The sequence below is a fragment of the Myotis myotis genome, unplaced genomic scaffold (assembly GCF_014108235.1).
Source record: "Myotis myotis isolate mMyoMyo1 unplaced genomic scaffold, mMyoMyo1.p scaffold_m19_p_2, whole genome shotgun sequence".
NCBI classification, from domain to species: domain Eukaryota; kingdom Metazoa; phylum Chordata; class Mammalia; order Chiroptera; family Vespertilionidae; genus Myotis; species Myotis myotis.
Window position 1 is genome coordinate 94,716,736 of NW_023416324.1, and position 23,192 is coordinate 94,739,927.

At 38.9% G+C, this 23,192-nt stretch overlaps 1 protein-coding gene across 2 annotated transcripts in view; it reads left to right on the forward strand.

The window, feature by feature from the left end:
* Window positions 1-23,192, forward strand: part of GMDS (GDP-mannose 4,6-dehydratase) — a 694,374-nt gene that overhangs the window by 160,209 nt on the left and 510,973 nt on the right. For both annotated transcript variants that reach the window (XM_036350688.1, XM_036350689.1), the window contains exons 3-4: window positions 13,153-13,240; window positions 20,965-21,074. In XM_036350688.1, the coding sequence (XP_036206581.1) occupies window positions 13,153-13,240; window positions 20,965-21,074 (198 nt within the window). The remainder of the gene's footprint in view (window positions 1-13,152; window positions 13,241-20,964; window positions 21,075-23,192) is intronic.

Consider the following 23,192-nt stretch of genomic DNA (forward strand, 5'->3'; position numbering starts at 1 on the left):
GCAAGTCACACTCAATGGGTGGCATGAATCATTGGAACAATGATTGGCAAGAAAAGAGAGGTTGAGGAGTGAGATTCTCTAATGTGATATAAAGAAGTTTATAGACAGTACAGAGCTACAAAGCAAAACCAGAAATGATTCCTCCTCATAACACAGGGGAAATGTGAGTTATATAGGAATGAGAGGGAGAAAAAAGGTGTTTATCCAAAATGTATTCCATTTTAATAGGCTGCTGTCTGCAGTTTTAAGAGATTGATCAAATTGGAGAATAAATATTGAAAGGAATCTGATGGTAACACAGGCTTTATCTTTCTGTCTTAGGTCAAAGTAAATATGAGAGTGATTTTTTGAAGAGGCTACATTGGAAACTTTCCAGAATTATCAGCATCAGTCCCTCATTGCTCAAGATCATGAGCAAAATAACAGGGTTATTAAATAGCATGTAGTAGGATAAGAGTAGGATACATACCTGCATTGACAGGGTCAACATCAGCAATTTTGGGTGGGCATAGATTTCTAATTCAACATGCTCAATCTTCGATTGTGCATCAGAATCTTCCAGAGCCCATTGTAACACAGATGACTGACTCAAAGGTCTGGAATCTGCCTTTCTAATGAGACCCTAGTTGTAACTGATGCTGCCCTCCTGGGTACCGCAGTTTAAGAACCAGTGCAACTAAAGATTCAGATGAGATCATTAAATCATAAGATAATTTGTGGGGACTTGCTTCTCTGAGCTTTCATATGATTTTGAATCTGGCCTTTGTATAAGGAATATCACTAGGCTCAGAAGTAACTGGAAACAACATACTTTGGGGCAGCAATGTGTAAGCAGGAGCAAATAAACACTGGGAAGAAGAGCTACAAATTCTATGAATAGACAATATCTAGGCTGAGTTCTTAGAAAACAAAGGGGCAGACTTTAACTAGCTAGCATAGCAAGGTCAGTTTTTTATTGTGAAAATGGGGAAGCAACAGTCAGCTGGAGTGAGGCAAGTTGAAGAGTAAATGGGTGGTTGGGTAGGGATGATGGGCCTGCATGGGCAAGAATAAACTCTTAGAGAGTTAAAATAGCACAATTAAATATACCCCTTTACTCCTTTTTAGTAACAAAGAAAACAACAACCAACAAAGTAAAGGTATAAAAAGGTTGGCTAATCTTAAAGCAAAAACATAGGTTGGCAAACAACTTGAAAAGGAATGTCATGTATTAATAGATTGATTAGTCTGTATTAAATACCTTGTATGACTTCACACAGTAGATCCGAAGCTGTTGGACATAATCACCTAATTTGGCCCCTGAAATCCTCCCATCTACTAGTAGTCATGTTTTGAATGAACTATTTTCACGTGAAAAAGTGAAGGGATGCTTCATCCCTGGTCTAGTTCTCATTGAGAAGAGACTCTATTTGAAGGTTTAAAGTTACAGTTTTTAATCTTGATAGTTTCTTGAATTTTGATCAAGATTAAACATTAAGGAGAGCATAAAGAAAATGGATCAAACCCTAGTTCATTATTTATACAATATCTATAGGTGTTACTCATGATGAGGAAAACACTAAGAATTGTCAGGTTTTATAGAATATCACCCTTTAAAGTGTTATATATTTGCTTCTTTAAAAAGACAGAGAAAAGAGGAACAGAATCATAAAGAATAAAATGGCAATAACTACATATCTATAATAATTACTTTAAACGTAAATGTATTAAAGGCTCTAATCAAAAGACATGGTATAGCTGCATGGATAAGAAAACAAGACCCGCTTTCGGCGGCTGTAAGCTTGCGAGGTCCGGCCGGCCGAGGACGTCGGAGCCATTGCCCTCCCAGCGCTTCGACCCTTCCCTGAAGGCTCTCAATAAAACAGATTGTTCCAAAAAAAAAAAAAAAAAAAGAAAGAAAGAAAGAAAACAAGACCCACCCTGGCTAGGTTGGAGCGTGGTCCCATACACTAAAAGGTTGTGGGTTTAATTTCTGGTTAGGACACATACCTAAGTTGCAGGTTTGATCCCCGGTTAGGGTGAGTACGGGCAACCATTCACATGTTTCTCTCTCACATCAATGTTTTTTTTCTCTCTCTTCCTTCCTCTTTAAAATCAATTTAAAAAAACCTCACATATCCTTGGGTGAGGATTAAAAAAAAGAAAAGACCTATTTATATGCTGTCTACAAGAGGCCTACCTCAGAACGAAAGACACACAGATAAAGTAAAAGGATGGAAAAGTATATTTCATGGAAATGGTAACAACAAAAAAAGCTGTGGTAGATATATTTGTATCAGGCAAAACAGACTTTCAAACAAAGGTTATAATAAAAGACAAAAAAGGACATTCCATAATGATTGAGGGATTAATCCTACAAGAGGATATAACTCTTGTACACATTTTGCACCCAATATAGGGGCATCTAAATATACAAAGCAAATTTGGTGGACATAAAGGGAGAGATTGAAAGTTATACAGTCATAGTAGGGGATGTGAATACCCCATTGACATCAACGGATTGATCTTAGACAGAAAACCAACAAGGAAACAGTGGCCTTAAATGATATATTAGATGAGGTGGATTTAATTGATATGTTCAGAGCATTTCACCCCCAAAAAACAGAATATACATTCTTTTTAAGGTACATTTTCCAGGATGGATCACATGTTAGAATACAAAACAAGTCTCAATAAATTTGAGAAGGTTGAAATCATACCAAGCATCTTCTCTGACCACAATGGTATGAAACCAGAAATCAATTAAGAGAAAAAAACTGAAAAGCACACACGGAGGCAAAATAACATGTTAAACAATGAATATGTTAACAACAAGAACAAGGAAGAAATCGATATCTTGATACAAATGAAAATGAGAAAACATAACCCAAAATCAGTGAAAGCAGTCCTAGTAGGGAAATTCATAGTATTATATGACTACCTCAGGAAACAAGAAAAATATCAAATGAACAATGTAACTTTACACTTAAAGGAACTTGATAAAGAAAAACAAACAAAGCCTAAAGTGAATAGAAGGAAGGAAATAATAAAGATGAGAGTGGAAATAAAATAGACTCTAAAAAAACAATACAAAACATCAATGAAACCAAGAACTAGTTCTTTGAAAAGATAAATAAGATTGATGAATCTTTGACTAGACTCATCAAGAAAAAAAGAGAGAAGACCCAAACAAAATCAGAAATCAAAGAGAAGTGACAACTGGCACCACAGAAATACAAGATTATAAGAGAATATTACAAGCAACTTTATACCAACAAATTGGATATTCAGGAAGAAATGGATAAAGTCCTAGAAACATACAATCTTCCAAAACTGAATTAAGACCAAAAAAAAAAAAAAAAAAAAATCTGACCAGACTGATTGCAACTAAGGAAATTGAAGCAGTGATAAAAAAACAAAACACACACACACACCTATAAAAAATGTCCTAGACCAGATGGCTTCATGGGTGAATTTTACCAAACATTCAAAGAAGAACTAACACCTGTCCTTCTCAAACTATTCCAAAAAGTTCAAGAGGGAAGACTCCCAAGCTCATTTTACAAGGAGACCCACATTATCCGAATTTCAAAACCAGATTAGACACTACAAAGAAAGAAAATTATAGGCCAATGTCCATGACGAACATAGATGCAAAAACCCTCAACAAAATATTAGCAAATTGAATTCAGCAATACATAAAAAAGATCACACATTATGATCAAGTGGGATTTATTCCTGGGACACAAAGTTGGTACAATATCTGCGAATCAGTTAACGTGATACAACACATACCCAAAATGAAGGATAGAAATCATATGATCATATCAGTAGATGCAGAAGAAGCATTTGATAAAATTTAGCACCCATTTATAATGAAATTTTTCAGCAAAGTGGGAATAGAGAGGACATATCTCAATATAATGAGACCGCATATGACAAACCCATAGCTAACATCATACTCAATGGGCAAAAACTACAAACATTTCTCTTAAGATCGGGAACAAGATAGGAATGTCTACTTTCACTACTATTATTCCATAAAGTAGTGTAAGTCAGAGCCACAACAATCAGACAACAAGAAGAAATAACAGGCATCCAAATTAGAAAGGAGGAAGTAACGGTTATTATTTTCCTATGACATGATACTGTATATATAGAACCTTGAAGATTCCACCCCAAAACTACTAGAACTTATAAAGGAATTTAGTAAAGTAGCAGGATACAAAAGAAGTATTTAGAAATTGGTTGCATTTTTATATATCAATAATTAATCAGAAAGGGAAACTAAGTACACAAACTAATTATTCAATTACAATTAAATAAAAAAAATACATAGGAATACATTTAGCCAAGTAGATAAAAGACTTGTACTTGGGCAATTATAAAATAATGAAGAAAGCAATTGAAGAAGATAGAAATGAATGGAAGCATATACCATTCTCATGGGTAGGAAGAATTAACACTTTTAAAATGTCCATACTACCCAAAGCAATCTATAGTTCAATGCAATCCTTATCAAAATACCAATAGCATATTTCACAGAACTATAGCATAATTAAAAATTTTATATGCTATATAAATTTTAAAAGACAACCAATAGCTATAGCAATCTTGAGAACGAACAAAGTCAGAGGTATCACACTACCTGATACCAAACTGTACTAGAAAGATAGTAAACAAAATAGCTTGGTACTGTCATAAAATCATACATAGATTAATGGAACAGAATAGAGAACCCAGAAATAAACCCATGCCTATATGATCAATTAATACGTGACAAAGGAGGTGAGAACATACAGTGGGATAAAGACAGTCTATTTAATGAATGGTGTTGGGAAAATTGGACAGATGCATGCAAAAAAAATGAAACTTGACCACCTTCTTACAGAACATACAAGAATAAACTTGGAATGGATTAAAGACTTAATCCATTAAAGACTTAAATGTAAGACTTGAAATCATAATACCCCTAGAAGAAAACATAGGAAGTAAAATTTCTGACATTTCTAATAGTAATTTTTCTGATATATATCCTCTAGCAAGGGAAACAAAAAGGAAAATAAAAAATGGAATTACATCCCACTAAAATGGTTTTGCATGGCAAAGGAAATCATCAACAAGACAACCTATTGAGTGGGAAAAGATATTCACCAATGATATGTCTGATAAGAGATTAATATCCAAAATTTATAAAGAACACATGCAACTCAACACCAAAAAAACAAAACAAAACAAAAACCCCCACAAATAGTCCAATTAAAAAATGTGCAGAGGACCTGAGTAGACATTTCTCCAAAGAGAACATATAGATGACCAATAGACATATGAAAAGATGCTGAACATCACTAATCATCAGAGAAATGCAAATGAAAACCATAATGAGATATCACCTCACACATGTCAGAATGGCTACCATCAATAAATCAACAAAGAACAAGTGTTGGTGAAGATATGGAGAAAAGGAAACCCTAATGCACTGTTGGTGGGAATGCAGACTGGTACAGCCACTGTAGAAAACAATATGAAGAGTCCTCAAAAATTAAAAATGGAACTGACGTATGTCCCCATGTTTCTACTTCTGGGTATATATTAGAAGAAACCCAAAACACTAGTGCAAAAGAATAGGTGCACCCTTATGTTTATTGTAGTGTTATTTACATAGCGAAGGTATGGAAGCCACCCGAGGGCCTATCAGTAGGTGAGAGTTTAAAGAAGTGGTGAATATATATATATACACCAATGCAATATTACTTGGCCATAGAAAAGAATGAACCCTAGTTGGTTTGGCTCAGTGGATAGAACATCGGCCCTTGGACTGAAGGGTTCCTGGTTTGATTCTGGTCAAGGGCAGGCTCCATTGTGGCCCTAGTCGGGTGTGTGCAGGAGGCAACCAAACAATGTGTTTCTCTCACATCAATGTTTCTCTCTCTCTGTCTCTCCTCCTCCCTTCCACTCTCTCTAAAAATCAATGGAAAAATATCCCCCGGTGAGGATTACCAAAAAAAAAAAAAAATGATATCTTACCATTTGTGATAACATGGATAGACCTAGAGGGTATTATGCTGAGTGAAATAAGACAATCAGAGAAAGAGAAATACTATATGATTTCATTTATATGTGGACTCTAAAGAACAAAATAAATGAACATACAAAATTGAAACAGACACATAGATACAGAAAAAAAACTGTTTGCCATGGAGGAAAGTGGTTGGGTGACAGGGTGAAAAATGTGAAGGGATTAAGAAGTACAAATGGGTAGGTGCAAAATAGGTACATGGATTTAAAATACAGCATAGACAATATAGTCAATAATAGTGTAATAACTATGGTGCCAGGTGGGTACTAGAAATATTTGGGTGGGGAACATTTTGTGAAGTATCTAATCTAATAAAAGACAAACATGCAAATTGACCATACCTTCGCTATGCCTTAAGCCACACCCACCAGCCAATCAGAGCAACTATATGCAAATTAACCCAACCAAGATGGCAGCCGGCAGCCATGGAGCTGGAGCGAGCAGGAGGCTTGGTTGCTCCAGTGATGGAGGAAGCCAAGCTTCCCACCCATCCTGGCCGGCTCTGAGCTCCACTGAAGGCAACAAAATTTCAATTATAGAAGGTAAATAAATCTCAGAATAAAAACAAAAAGAAAAAAAGGAGAGGCTGGGAGCTTCTGTCACCGGGGGGCTTGGCCAGCCTGAAAACAGCCCTCAGCCCCTCACCCAGACTGACCAGGCGACCCAGTGGGCACCCCCCCACCTTAAAGGGGGTGTGGCCAGCCTGAAAAAAAGCCATCAGCCCCTCACCCAGGCTGGCCAAACCTCCATGGGGTGAGGGTCCCCACTGGCGGGGGGTCTTGACCAGCCTGCAAACAGCCATCAACCCCTCACCCAGGCTGGCCAGGCACCCCAGTGGAGACCCCCACCCTGATCCGGGACACCCTTCAGTGCAAACCAGCCGGCCCCCACCCGTGCACCAGGCCTCTATCCTAAATAATAAAAGGGTAATATGCACACTGACCCTAACAGCAGAGCCACGGGGAATGACTGGTCACTATGACACATACTGACCACCAGGGGGCAGATGCTCAATTCAGGAGCTGTCCCCTGGTGGTCAGTGCGCTCCCACAGGGAGAGCTCTGCTCAGCCACAAGCCAGGCTGATGGCTGCCAGTACAGTGGTGGTGGTGGTGGGACCACCTCCTTAGCAGGGCTAAGGATGTCCAACTGCAGCTTAGGCCTGCTCCCCGCTGGCAAGTGGACATCCCCTGAGGGCTCCAAGGCTGCTAGAGGGATGTCTGATTGCCAGCTTAGGCCTAATCCCCCGGGGAGCGGGCCTAAGCCAGCAAGTGGTCATCCCCCGAGGGGTCCTAGACTGCGAGAGGGCACAGGCCGGGCTGAGGGACCCCCCTGAGTGCACAAATTTTTGTGCACCGGGCCTCTAGTGTATATATATCAAAGGCTAATATGCTAAGTGTTCCTCCACCCATCTACCAGTCGTAATGGCTTGCACTGACCACCAGGGGCAGTCACTCAATGCAGGAGCTGCTGAGCTGCAGTGACTTGGCAGCAGTGGTTCTCGGGTGACCCACCTCGAAACAGAGAGGAAGGAGCCCAATTCCTCACGGGCCGGGAGATTCCACATTCAGCCTTGCTGAGGCACTGTCAGCCCTGAATCTGGTTTACTGCACACCCTGTACCACAGCAACTTTGTAGAGTGCCCTCTCGCACTCTGGGGATGTTGTAGAGCTGGTTTCCGCCCCATCCCCACAGGCCAGGCCGAGGGACCCCATCTGCCAGAGGGACCCCGCTCACTCTACAGATGCCGAGGAGGGACCGTGGGAGGTTGGCTCCAGGGCGTGTCCAGCCCATCTTGCCCAGTCCCGCCCTGCTGGCCACCTTCTAATGAATTTTCTTTCAATGTGCACAAATCTGTGTACTGGACCTCTAGTATTATATGATTGTCTAACCACTATTTTGTACACTTGAAACTATACAAACCAATACTGAATGTAGTCCTTATTTGCAAAATAAAATTTAAAAAATTAAAAATAAGGAAATAAAAAATATGCAACAGGGGCCAGTAAACAAAACAAGAAAAAAAACTGTGTTTATTTCTACACATTGTTGAAGAGCAAAGGGTAATTCTGTTTTATACTCTGTCAACTAGCTCAGAGTGAAGGAGGGGAATGAGGTTGCTCAGCTTCCTGTGGAGAGGAAGCCAGTTGACCCTATTGCTGAACAACCTGTGTCCTAACCTTCCTCTGCCACTTGTTGCCTCTGGGGCTTTGGGAAAGTCAATCGACCTTTCTAAGGCTTAGTCCCTCCCCATGGATGGGGCTGTTAGGCACTCTTTTCCCCAAGGTTATCATAAAGATTCAGTATGACAGTCTGTGGTAGACAGTCCAGAGGAGTTCTGTGGGGTCTATGGGGCTTATGGTTATGGGAGTAATAGAGTCATACAGTGCCTGGTGCTACAGGTTTTGTAGAAGGCTCCTTAGTCCAGTTCACTACTTAGCATTAGTGGAAGGCAGGATGTTACATGTCCTAGGATCCTAGCCCTGTGCATGTTTTATTCCTTCCATAATAAGGGAACAAGGAAAACTGACAGAAGTGAAGCTTCTTACGAAACTGCATTCTAGTTTCCAGTGCTTTCCTAGAGTCATTATTTGCAGTGAGCCAGCAGCATATTTTTGTTCACCTGAAACTAATGCAAAATAATATTGAATGTAAACTGCACAAATACAGAGAGAAACCAGATAAATGAAGGACAGAATTAAATCCTTTAAAAGGTAAAATTTATCTGGGAATATGTGAACAACCTACATTAAATAATTGGGTGACAACTACATCAACACATATAAGAAGTTAAAGAATAGGTGAATTGTGGGTTTCACTTCCAGGAAAGGTATCATAACTAGGGAGATCAGGAGAACAAAAATGGGATATAAAAGACTGAGTAATTGTTATCTCTGAGAAATTATTTGTTAGGATATGGAGTTTCTGCTATTCCATTCTTGATCTGTGACGATCTCTGAAATACTTTTCTGGGTTGTTGGATATCCTAGAATCTGTGGTGAAAAAAAGCTTTTTATGGTTTCATTTTGAAACCATACTGAGTGTTAGCATGATGGGCCATATCCATCCTTTCCTTTTCTTAAATTCTCACCAGAGGATACATATGTTTATTGATTTTAGAGAGAGACAAAAGTAGGGAGGGAGGGAGGGAGGGAGGGAGGGAGAGAGAGAGAGAGAGAGAGAGAGAGAGAGAGAAAGGAAGGAAGTGAGAGAGAAACATCGGTAGGTTGCCTCCCATGCACACTCCAACCAGGAATCGAACTCACAACCTTTTTGTGTGCAGGATGATGCTCCAACCTACTGAGCTTCCCAGCCAGGGCCCCACCCACCCTTTAACATGACCACTTACAAGCTGCATGGTCACAGGCAGCATCCTCTGTAGAATTGGAGTAATAATAGGAAGGTTGTTGTGAAGATCAGATATTTTAATATCTATAAACAACAGTGTCTGGCACACAGTCATTGCCATGTACATGTTAGCTGTTGATGTTACCCACAAAACTTTTACTTTTTCAAAAAAAACCAAACAAGTGACATTAAACATACCTAGAAGGTATTATTGCCTCCAAGAAAAATCTAGATACTGAAGAATTTGAAATCCAGTGGTAAAAATTTTCTATATTTTTGACTATATGAAATACTAAAAAAATAAACAAATAAACAAATGGATTTCTTGGTTGGGAGAAGAAAGAAATAGAGGGAAGAAAGTAAGGGAAGAAGAAAGGAATGATTTCTGTAAGTATTACAGACTCTAGGTTTTTAAGTTAAACCAACTTTGACACTGAGAGAGCTTGAAATTTCCTTTTTCATCTCTTAGTTAAATGGGACATGAAATTAATTTGTCAAAGTACTTCCATTTATTTTAAGATCTCAGTTTTTCAAAATTATATTTTGTTTTTAAACTGCCATAATTTAATAATGACTATGATTAAGTTTATAGGGAGTCACATGCAGCTCATTTGTCTTTTCACTTTGGTTTTCCAACTCTTCATCTCTTTCCTCCCGAAATCCTTATAAAAACAAACAAACAAAAAAACCCCACTTACATCCCTTCTGTAAAGAGAAAGCCACTAGTCTCAAATTCTTAACGAGATTATCCAGTTTGCACACATTTTGGCTTGTGTTGAAGTTTGCATTTCACCTGTCTCAAAAGTGGACAGACTTAGCTTTCATAGTTCTTAGAACAACACTTGCTTTCATGGATTAAGCATTTGGCAAGTCTTTCTTTCCCTGTATACATACACCAAAATTTGGGAGTGAAGGAAAATTAAAACACATTATTTGGTATTAAAAAAGATACACAAAAAACACTAGTGCTTAATGCTCTAATGTCACACTTGTATTATTTACATGCTGTAACTTTGTGCAGTTGTGATTTTCATACTGAATCCATCAATATTATTTACTTTTTTTAAGTCAGAGCTTATATGTTTATATACATTATATTTGTATATGGCATTTCTCTTTGAGTTGTTCCAATATGTGACTTACCCAGAATTAAACAATCAAGAGAAAAAATAGACTAAACCATATTTTTATTGTGTTTTTCATTGTCAAGTTTAAATTATCTGTTTTTAGAACATTTAAATTATTCTCTATCCAATGAAATAAAACTGAAAAATCTATATTTCAGAAATAACTTTGGTGGTAAACACAAATTTTGCTCTGTATAAGTACATTTGTGAACTTTTTTTTAATTAAACAACATTTATTAAATTTGTAGAGCGGTTCAACTTTGTAATCCTATATAATAAAAGACTAATATGCAAATCAACCAAACAGTGGAACAACCAGTCGCTATGACGTGTACTGACCACCAGGGGGCAGACGCTTAATGCAGGAGTTGTCCCCTGGTGGTCAGTGCGCTCCCACAGGGGGAGCACTGCTCAACCAGAAGCCAGACTCACAGCTGGTGAGCGTAGTGGTGTGGCTGGAGCCTCTCCCACCTCCGCAGGCAGTGCTAAGGATGTCTGTCTGATGGCTTAGGCCTGCTCCCCATGGACTTTCCTCTAGGGCTCCCGGACTGCAAGAGGGTACGGGCCAGGCTGAGGGGTCCCCCCGAGTGCACAAATTTCATGCACCGGGCCACATTTCATGCACCGGGCCCCTCTAGTCTAGATATCTATCTATCTATCTATCTATCTATCTATCATCTATCTATCTATCTATGCCAGTGACCAGAACGGTGGAATGACCTGAATGACTGAAATGACCCAGTTGCTATGACCTGCATTGTGGCAGCCAACTGGCCCGATGGGGGCCCCAATTGCCCCCCCAAACCTCCTGCAGCCCATCCCCCTGGCCGGCCCAGCTCCTGATCGGTCCCTACACCCTGATCAGGGGCAGGGCTCTCCGGCCGAACACCCGTGATCTCTCCCTCCAGCTGTCCTTTCCCCTGATCGGCCCCCCACACCCCAATTGGGTGTGGGACTGGCCGACCTCCCGTGCCCCCACACTGGCCCAGCCTAGTTTGGGCCCCAATTTTGGGTGGGGCTGGCGGCCAACCTCCTGCCGCCCCTTCCCCCCACTGGCCCGGACCCGATGGTCCCCATTGGGATGGGCCGGCCAGACCCGCCCCGTGCATTAATTCGTGCACTGGGTCTCTAGTTAATAATAATTGGAAAAATTGGAGACCTTCAAGTAGAATACACCCCAACTTTAATATAAATGTTATTTTCTTCACTTCTAAATTAAGAAATAGATATGTATACCCACATCTCAATTTAATGTTTCCTAGATTCTACCTTCTTGTCAACCAAGGTTGTGATGTTTCCTTCTTAAAATATTTTCAGGTTTACCAAATTTTTTTTGGTGTAGTTCTTTTGGAAAATAGGTGCATGGATGCGTTTGTCTTTGACTACAAAACAACTAACCAACAGAATTATTGATTGTGGGAGTGTGGTATCCTTTTTTAGATGTCAGTTTCTCATATATGACATGTAAAATGATGATGGCATTTCTTTCTATTTGAAAGAAGTCTTATGTGCTTATAATTTCCTGCTGCACTTGGGATATTTGAGTCATGCCAAAGATTAGTTTTTGTTTGGAATAGACAGAAAACAATTGAGTTAAAATATAGAAGTGTATTCAGCTGCAAATGATACTACCCAGCATTAGAAGGAACACTTCTGAAATAAGTGAAAGAATTAAACTGCCACCAGTGGAACTGAAACTTGCACAGGTAGTGACAGCTGCTGTTAGCATTGGCAACACGAAGGGAGCAATCCTGACACAAGAAGGAAGTGGTACCAGAACTTGAATAATTTATCTTATGTATCAGATACAAATAGTCTTTTCTTCAGTATTAGACAGGTATGCACTTTTCCAATGACTTTTTCCCCCTCACACTTATCATGGATAAGTCAATGATAAAATTTTTTTAAAGTCCTCTCTTTATTTGAATTTTCTGTATGTCTTTAGTAGTACATAAGTTTTGTCCCCAATCTATTAGCTTCTTACTTTTCCACACAGCAACTGCTCTCTGATTATATTTGTGGATCCAGATATATATATATGTGTGTGTGTGTGTGTGTGTGTGTGTGTGTGTGTGTGTGTGTGTGTGTGTATAATAGGTGTAAGGTATAAAGGTCCAAGGACACTGAACAGATGTGGTGGTATTTGGAGCTTTTGGCCTCCTGTTCAGTGTTAAAGAGGTTGCAAGGCTATTTTACTGATATGGACTCACATGGTCTGTCTTCAGTTTCAAATGTAAGAGATATTTTTGTCAGCAGTAAGGCTGTACGTGTGTGTTTATAAAAGGAGACATTTAAGTACCACTGAGCACTTGCTGTGAAATCACGTAACTATCTGATTACTTTTCTTGAGATTGGCAGTGAAAACACTGACGAAGATGGAGGTAGAGCACAGTGGCTGGAGTGCAGTGATTGCGGGGAATGGAAGCAGTGGGACTTTTTTAATAATGCAAAAATAATTTTTGTAAATGATAGTTTTACACACACGCGCGCGCGCACACACACACACACACACACACATATATTGCAAAGCTAAATATTAGCAAAAGAACTCTGAGTTGCTCATTAATCTTCATTGCACATTTATAATTTATTCATATTGTCCCACACTATGAAAATGCAGGTTCATGGAATTGTACGGAGATCCAGTTCATTCAATACTGGCCGAATTGAACATCTGTATAAGAACCCCCAAGCTCATATTGAAGGAAGTAAGTAATAGTGTTTTCTAAAATCTCTTTCTATAATGTCCTATATTATGAGGTATTTTCTAATGTCCTTTTTCTCAAAGCCCATGAAGTTGTAGTTATTGATTGTAAATTACCTGTGATGAATGCTATCTGCAGTCTTTGAAAACCCTTTGTTGCTTGCTGGCCCTGAGTCACAGTGTCATCTTGGTGAGGCTGGTACAAGGATGTTAGTCAGGTCTTGCCACTCTAGAGACCAAGAGAAGACATGCCTTTGATCACCCTTCTTCAGGTGTTCGTATCCCCTCAAGTAAGACCAGCTCCATAGTTTTGGAATATTCTTGCTTTTTATATTTGTTCTAATGTAATTATGTTAAACAATCTTTGTACATTTATTTAATTTTAAAGACAGGTCCCAAACCAAATGGCAATAAAAATTGTATTTAATTGCTGTGTAGATCATTGTCAGTATTTACAGTTGTTTTTTATTTTTGTTACTGAAATTGCCAGTATGTCTCTGTAGAATTTACATGGCATAGTAACTGTGTTTTTTCATGTGATCTTTCCAGCAGCTCCCAAGGTAGTGAATGAGATCATTTTACAGATAAGTAAATAAAGGCAGAGAGATGTTGTCACTTTATCAAGGCCACACACCATGTAAAAGACAGAACTGGGACTAGGACATGGAAATTTTTAGTTTCCTAGTTTATCCTATTTTACTTGTCCAGTTTTTCCAGCTAGCAGGCATAATCCAGTCAGCTTTAAACCATAACTGATTTCATATTTACCTCAGAGCCTGGAATATTTGAAGGTTTGTGTTACTTCTTTGAGTAGTGACATCATTAGGACGATGACCTCATTGTACTTAGTAAATATTAATATTTAGGTTATTTATTAATACTTCTTTTTTTTTTAAAATTTTTTTATTGCTTAAAGTATTACAAAAAGTATTACATATGTCTCCTTTTTTTATTCCCCCGCCCTTGACAATCCCCTGGCCTCCCCTACCCCCCAGTGTCTTATGTCCATTGGTTATGCTTATATGCATGCATACAAGTCCTTTGGTTGATCTCTTACCCACCCCCCTCCTACTCTCCCACCCTCCCCGGCCTTCCTGCTGTAGTTTGACAGTCTGTTCGAGGCAGCTCTGCCTCTGTATCTATTTTTGTTCATAAGTTTATAATGGTCTTTATTATCCAGAAATGAGTGACATCATGTGCTATTTTTCCTTCATTGACTGGCTTATTTCACTTAGCATAATGCTCTCCAGTTCCATCCATGCTGTTGGAAATGGTAAGACTTCCTTCTTTTTTATAGCAGCATAGTATTCCATCATGTAGATGTACCACAGTTTTCTAATCCATTCATCTACTGATGGGCACTTAGGCTGTTTCCAGATCTTAGCTATGGTGAATTGTGCTGCAATGAACATAGGGGTGCATATATCCTTTCTGATTGGTGTTTCTGGTTTCCTGGGATATATTCCTAGAAGTGGGATCACAGGGTCAAATGGCAGTCCCATTTTTAGTTTTTTGAGGAAACTCCATAGTGTCTTCCATAGTGGCTGCACCAGTCTGCATTCCCACCAGCAGTGCACAAGTGTTCCTTTTTCTCCACATCCTCTCCAGCACTTGCCGTTTGTTGATTTGTTGATGATAGCCAGTCTGACAGGTGTGAGATGGTACCTCATTGTTGTTTTGATTTGCATCTCTCGGATGATTAGTGACTTTGAGCATGTTTTCATATGTCTCTTGGCTTTCTGAATGTCCTCTTTTGAAAGGTGTCTATTTAGGTCCTTTGCCCATTTTTTGATTGGATTGTTTATCTTCCTTTTGTTAAGTTGTATGAGTTCCCTATACATTTTGGAGATTAGGCCCTTATCAGATACGACATTGGCAAATATGTTTTCCCACGCAGTGGGTTTTCTTGTTGTTTTGTTGATGGTTTCTTTTGCTGTGCAGAAGCTTTTTATTTTGATGTAGTCCCATTTGTTTATTTTCTCTTTAGTTTCCAATGCCCTAGGAGCTGTATCAGTGAAGAAATTGCTTCGGCATATGTCTGAGATTTTGTTGCCTTTGGATTTTTCTAGTATTTGTATGGTTTCCCGTCGTATATTTAAGTCCTTTATCCATTTTGAGTTTATTTTTGTGTATGGTGTAAGTTGGTGGTCTAGTTTCATTTTCTTGCATGTATCTGTCCAATTTTCCCAACACCATTTATTGAAGAGACTATCTTGGCTCCATTGTATGTTCTTGCCTCCTTTGTCAAATATTAATTGAGCGTATTGGTTGGGGCTGATTTCTGGGCTCTCTATTCTATTCCATTGATCTATATGTCTGTTCTTGTGCCAGTACCAGGCAGTTTTGAGAACAGTGGCTTTGTAATACAGCTTGATATCTGGTATTGAGATCCCACCTACTTTGTTCTTCTTTCTCAGGATCACTGCAGCCATTTGGGGTCATTTTTTATTCCAGATGAATTTTTGGAGAATACGTTATAGGTCTCTGAAATATGCCATTGGTATTTTAATGGGAACTGTGTTGAATTTATAGATTGTTTTGGGCAGTATGGACATTTTAATGATGTTGATTCTACCAATCCAAGAACATGGTATGTTCTTCCATCTCTTTATGGCTTCCTCTATCTCTTTTTTCAACGTCCTGTAGTTTTTTGAGAAGAGGTCTTTTACCTCTTTAGTTAAGTTTATTCCTAGGTAGCTTAATTTTTTTGGTGCGATGTTAAATGGGATTGCTTTTTTAGTCTCTCTTTCTGCACATTCACTATTGGTGTATAGAAATGCCATAGATTTCTTGGCGTTAATTTTGTATCCTGCTACATTGCCGAATTCTTTTATTAAGTCTAATAGTTTATTGATGGAGTCTTTAGGGTTTTTTAAGTATAATATCATGTCATCTACAAATAAGGACAGTTTTACTTCTTCTTTTCCAATTTGGATGCCTTTTATTTCTTCTTCTTGTCTAATTGCAATGGCTAATACTTCCAGTACTATGTCGAACAGGAGTGGTGAGAGTGGGCATCCCTGTCTTGTTCCTGTTCTTAGGGGAAATGGTGTTAAGTTTTTGTCCATTGAGTATGATGTTGGCTGTGGGTTTGTCATATATGGTTTTTATTATGTTGAGGTATGATCCTTCAATTCCCACCTTGCTGAGAGTTTTTATCAAAAATGGGTGTTGAATTTTGTCAAACACTTTTTCTGCATCAATTGATATGACTATGTGGCTTTTTTCTTTCAATTTGTTTATGTGATGTATCACGTTTATTGATTTGCGGATATTGTACTATCCTTGCATCCCTAGGATAAATCCTACTTGGTCATGGTGTATGATCTTTCTGATGTACTGCTGGATCCGATTTGCTAGGATTTTGGCATCTATGTTCATGAGGGATATTGGCCTGTAATTCTCTTTCATTGTGTTGTCTTTACCTGGTTTTGGTATTAGGGTGATGCTGGCTTCATAGAATGAGCTTGGAAGTGTTCCTTCCTCTTGGATTTTTTGTAGTATTCTGAGGAGGATAGGTTTTAGTTCTTCCTTGAATGTTTGGTAAAACTCCCCTGTGAAGCCGTCTGGTCCTGGGCTTTTGTTTGCTGGAAGATTTTTGATGACTGCTTCAATTTCTTCCATAGTTATTGGCCTATTGAGATTTTTAGATTCTTCCTGATCAAGTTTTGGAATGTTGTATTTTTCTAGGAATATGTCCATTTCCTCCAGGTTGTCTAGTTTGTTGGAGTAGAGTTGTCCATAGTATTTATTAACAATCATTTGTATTTCTGTGGGATCTGTTGTTATTTCGCCTCTATCATTTCTGATTTTGTTGATTTGGGTCCTTTCTCTTTGCTTCTTGGTGAGATTGGCTAGAGGTTTTTCAATCTTGTTTATCCTTTCAAAGAACCAGCTCTTTGTTTTATTGATTTTCTGTATTGTTTTTTTGGTCTCTATGTCATTTATTTCTGCTCTAATCTTTATTATCTCCTTCCTTCTGCTCACTCTGGGCTTTTCTTGTTGCTCTCTTTCTAATTCTTTGAGTTGTAGAGTTAGATGATTTACTACCATTTTTTCTTGTTTTTTGAGATAGGCCTGTAGAGCTATAAACTTCCCTCTCAGGACTGCTTTCATTGTGTCCCATAGGTTTTGGATTGTTGTGTTTTCATTGTCATTAGTTTCCAGGATGTTTTTAATTTCTTCTTTGATCTCATTGGTAACCCAATCAATATTTAATAACGTGCTATTCAGCTTCCAAGTGTTTGAATATTTTGCGTTGTTTTTGTTGTAGTTTATTTCTAATATTATGGCCTTGTGGTCTGAGAAGATGCTTGGTATGATTTCAATCTTCTTGAATTTGGGGAGACTTTGTTTGTGACCCAATATGTGGTCTATTTTTGAATCTGTCCCATGAGCACCTGAGAAGAACGTATATTTTGTGGCTTTGGGGTGAAGTGTTCTGAAGATGTCAATTAAGTCCATCTGATCTAGTGAGTCATTTAGGATTGTTGTTTCTTTGCTGAGTTTTTGTCTAGCGGATTTATCCAGTGATGTCAGTGGTGTATTAAAGTCCCCTACTATGATTGTATTGTTGTCGATCTTTCCCCTGATATCTTCCAGGAGTTTTCTTATGTATGTGGGTGCTCCTGCAATGGGTTCATATATGTTTATCAGGGTTCTATCCTCTTGTTGTATTGATCCCTTTAGTATTATGAAGTGGCCTTTCTTATCTCTTGTTATGGCCTTCACTTTGAGGTCTATTTTGTCTGATATAAGTATTGCTACCCCAGCTTATTTTTCATTTCCATTTGCCTGAAAGATATTTTTCCATCCCTTCACTTTCAGTCTGTGTGAGTCCCTTCTAATGAGGTGGGTCTCTTGTAGACAGCAAATATATGGGTCATGTTTTTTTATCCATTCAGCCACTCGATGTCTTTTGATTGGACCATTTAGTCCATTTACGTTTAAAGTTATTATTGAAAGGTACTTTTTCGTAGCCATTTCTATTTTTTTTTTTTTTTTGTGGCTGCTTTCTTTCTGGGCTTTTTAGTTCTTCTTTTTACACCAGTCCCTTTAGCATTTCTTGCATTGCTGGCTTGGTGGTGATAAACTCCCTTAGCCTTTTTTTGTCTGTGAAGCTTCTTATTTCCCCTTCAATTTTGAATGATAGCCTTGCTGGATAGAGTATTCTTGGATTCAGTCCTTTGCTTTGCATCACTTTGTAAATTTCTGTCCATTCTTTTCTGGCCTGATGTGTTTCCGTTGAGAAATTATTTGATAATCTGATGAGGGATCCTTTGTAGGTAACTCTCTGTTTCTCTCTTGTAGCCTTTAAGATTCTCTCTTTGTCTTGTACATTTGCCATCGTTATTATGACGTGTCTTGGTGTGGGTCTTTTGGGGTTCATCTTGCCTGGCACTCTCTGTACTTGTATAACTTTTTTCTTCCCCATATCTGGGAAGTTTTCTGACATTATTTCTTCAAATAGGTTTTCTAATCCTTGCTGCTCTTTTTGTCCTTCTTGGAGCCCTATTATGCGTATGTTACGTCGTTTCATGTTGTCCCGAAGCTCCCTTAGGCTCTCCTCCTGCTTTTTAATTCTTTTCTCCAGTTGCTGTTCAGATTGAGCTTGTTTCTCTGCCTTATCTTCTAATTCACTAATTCGGTCCTCTGCTTCTTCTAGTCTGCTGTTGAATCTTTCCATGGTGTTTTTGATTGTAGCTATATCACTTTTCATTTCTTCCTGATTCTTGCATAGGTTGTTGATTTTCTCATCCATCCAGTTAATGAATTGTACAACCTTTATTCTGAATTCTTTTTCTGTCATGTTGCATGCTTCAACTTCATTAATGTCCTTTCTTGGTGACTCCTCATTGTCTTTCCTCTGGGTGTTGTTTTGTCTCTTCATTCTGATTATCTCCCCATGGTTCAAACGTCGAGTTGCGTGGGCCTGGGCCGTGTGCAGTGGGAGCCTCCCACCACCCTAGTGATACTGAAGAGCTCTGACACTAAGATGTGTGGTTGTTCTGGGTTGGTGGGAACCAGGCTCGCTCAGAGTCAGTGTTGTCAGTGCACAATGTGGCCTCATATGCGCCCTTAGAATCAGGGACCCTGCCTGCACCATGCTGAAACAGAAATCCCCCTGAAGTGTGTTTAAAACCAGAGCCCCCTAGCGTGCGCCAGGAGTCAGTGTTCCCCAGAATCCAGTATCAGAATCTCTGTTGCTTTGCGTGACCTTGCCTTGAGAATCAGGGTCCCTGTGTGCTCTTGCACCAGGATTTGGAGTCACTGGCTCTTAGTATGAATGCACAGGAAATCAGGATCTCAGGCGCAGGTGAAAAGAGACACAGTCAAGTCACTGGTGCTTGGTGCTGCCACCTGCCCAGAGAATCGGGGTCCCTGGGCCTGTGATATGTAGTACAAATTCCTGGTGCTCGCGTGATTGCTCCCAGCCCCAGGTCTCAGAAGGCAGCAGTGTGCCTAGGCTCAGTTCCTGGGGTTCGCGTGTTTGCTCCCAGCCCAGGGCTCAGAAGCTGGCAGTGCGCTTAGGCTCAGTTCCAAGGTGCTGGCGCACTTCCAGGCTAAAGTTCCTGGAGCTTGGAGGCCCAGGCAAGGGGTGGGTCTATCAGTTAGTTACTCTGGCGCTGCCCTCAAGCCTGGGGGAAGGGGGGATGGGCTCTGTTACTCAAGGATCTGCCGCGGGGATTTCTGAACTTTTGTTGTCCCCAGGTCTGTAGCTTTGGTCACAGGTCTCTGTCCCCAGTGGCTGCAGGGTCCTGGTATGAGTCTGAGATCCGACTGGGTGGTTCTGAGGCCAGGATCCTAGTCTCAAGCAGCTCTGTTTCCCAAGATGGTGTGGTCCCCATGCCTGTGCTGGCCGCCCAGGAGTGTCCACGCAGGGAGCAGGACTCCGCTGCCTAAGACTGCCCGGTTTAGCAGCCCCTTAGAAGACCTGCAGAATCTAACTGTCCCTAGCTCATACACACACACCACACGCATCCACACACTCCTCTATCACTTCCTTGCGCTCTCACACTCTCTCCCTCCCTACCTTCCTGCTGGTCGCCATTTTGGGAGTCTATTAATACTTCTTAAAGTTGTTATTTTTATGCAAAGTACAGAATGGTACTGCCAATGGATCTAGACATAAATCAGTATTGTGTAAAAATAATGAAAAGATCAAGGTACCAAATCATCCATATACTAGTATGTGTGTCCTTGACTAATGAAGTCAACGTTAGGATATGCTTAGATTTAGGGTTAGAATAGGCTAGTTGTCCTTTAATCACCTATGTCACTACCTTACACATTTCATGGATGGCTAAAGGATTGATGCTATTGAAGTACTTGAAAATTGCTAGATAACAGTATATGAACATAGCTGTCTTCACCTTTATTAGTGTGTTAGTTTTTTTTAGAGAGTATACACATTAGGGCGAGATTTTTTTTTTTTTTTTTTTTTTGTCTGAATCTCACTCTTAGGTAGCATACCTTACAATCACCTGGAAGCCATAGTTAATTGTATAACATCTATCATAATGTGATTTTTTAAAAAGTTAGTCTGTTTTTACAAATCCTGTAGCGTCACCAGCAACAAATAAGAATATTTCACTTTTTAAAGTCTTTGCTGATCTGGAACCAGTCTGGTTTTCAGACTTTAAGAATATGCATTTCAACTTTGATATTTTAAAAAATTGGGCTTATGTCATTTTCTTCTATCTAATGCTATGTTTTTGAACCCTAAAGACATGAAGTTACACTACGGTGATCTCACTGACAGCACCTGCCTTGTAAAGATCATCAATGAAGTAAAGCCCACTGAGATCTACAACCTTGGCGCCCAGAGCCATGTCAAAGTAAGCCCTTTCCGTTGTCATGGTTTCGCTGACTGTGCTCCTGAATTAGTCTGTGTTTTATTTTTTGTTTGTTGTTTCTAATGCAGTATACAACCATAATCCTAGTTTTATCATTAATGTTAGTTTAAGTATTAATCCTAATAGAAATACTAATACATTTTAAAGTAGTTTCTTTGTTATTGAACAATATAATACAAAGTTACTGCTAACGTTAAAATAGCAATACTCACTCATTTATTTTAGGTTGGTCTTGTGGTTGCAAACCCTACTTGGATGTATTTTCTGCCATTTGAAATTACATTATAGATGAAGGTTTTTTTTAAATGTTGGAAAATGTAACTTAATAAAACTTCTATTTTAATATTAATTTTTGGTAGTGGTTATAGCACTGGCTGAGAAAATACTATTCTTGAGTTTTGATAATATATTAAATTAATGAAATTAAATGTTTTATTATAAGTAGTAAAAATCATTGGAAGAAAATCTTATTAGTTTCTTGTCACCCCAGTATGATACAGCTAATGTTGATTTCTTTTCTCCAGTATTATACCTACCTCTCTTTAGTTTTTTTTTCTGGAACAAATTGCAGTAAGCCTGAGCAGCCCACCCCTAGGGTTCTAGCAATTTGTTTCAGTCAAGTTTTTGTTGTTGAACTCCAGTGCTCACTTGAGTGAGTGAAATATGAAGGCAGGGATGAAATGATGTCTATTTAGATACTTATTTAATCAGAATTGTTATTGGAACTTTGAAATAAAAGCAAATTAACTTTAAAACAGCCCAGGAACTCTATCAGTATTTTTTGCTGTTTGATGAATGAATTCAGCAGTCTTATTTCAGAAAGTATTTAAGGTAATTTGTTATTTGTTTGCTGTTTCTCCATATCCCAATTTGGGACAGAATGGAAGCTGTATGTATATTTTATCTCTCTGCTATTTTAAGGGAGAAATTATGAATTAGATAAAATGAAACCAGGTATAGAGAAACACAGTGGTAAGCCCTGTGTTTTGTAATTGATATCAAAATTAAAACTTGAATATAAATTCTTATACCTTTTCTCTAAAATACTGACCTTGAAGGGTGGCTACATATCAATCAATAAAAACACTTCTTGTCTATGCTGTTTTAGGGGAAAAAATTAACCCCTTTCTAATCTCTAATGATTGTGTACTGTATCCAGGCTTAAGCTTTGATTTGTGAAAGGTATCAAGGTTAGAACAGAGCAATTGTTCTAAATGACTCTAAATGTATCCTCTCATTTTCAAAGAATATCCTGCACACCATGTGTTGAGAGATTATCACTCCTCTGTCCCTAGAGAAGCAGTGACTATCACTGCAGGAATGAATTACTTATGCCTAACTGAAGCAATCAATCCATCTTTCACATTATAATTTATCTAGCTGCTCGGCCTTCCTGATCAAACATGAGAGTATCTTCCAGACAAAATAGAATGTTTCAGAATGAATGCTCTGTTATTTAACTTCCTTCAGATCAGGAAGTTTCCTTTGGGATTGCAGATAGTTTATCACCTCTGAAAACTGTAAACTGACATGGTGTGAGATGAAGGAAATTTTATAAAGATTTATTATAGAAAGCCTCCCTTCTTCCATTGTGGTAATAAGTGAGCTGATCTTCTTTTAGAATGTTTTTGTAGTTCAAAAAATCTGACATACTTTCCTTACTTTGCAGTGAGCCTAATACTGCAGTAAGTATAGAAAGCATAGGAGGTTGAGTTGATTCCTCCTAAATTGCTATGTATGTGAAGTTTATCTGTTTGTACTGTGTTTCACCTACTCCCAAAGGCTGGTTAAGTGGCAGAAATGGTACTTGAACATGAACTTTGGCTTTAAGATTATTTAGCCCTTGAACAAATATTTGCATGCATGGTAGAATGGAGGACACACAGATCTGTAAAACCCACTTCTGTTGTGGAGGGTCTCACCTTTTGTAGGGGTGCATGGTGGCAAGTGACATAGGCTAGTAATACGTATTTGGGTCTACAGAGACAGGTGAAGGAGAACTTCAGTTTGAGGAAATTATGCATGTTGTTAAGGAGGAGTTGGGGAGTGATATTTATAGACATAGTTAGTAGAAACTGATATTTAAAATGGAGGTAGTAA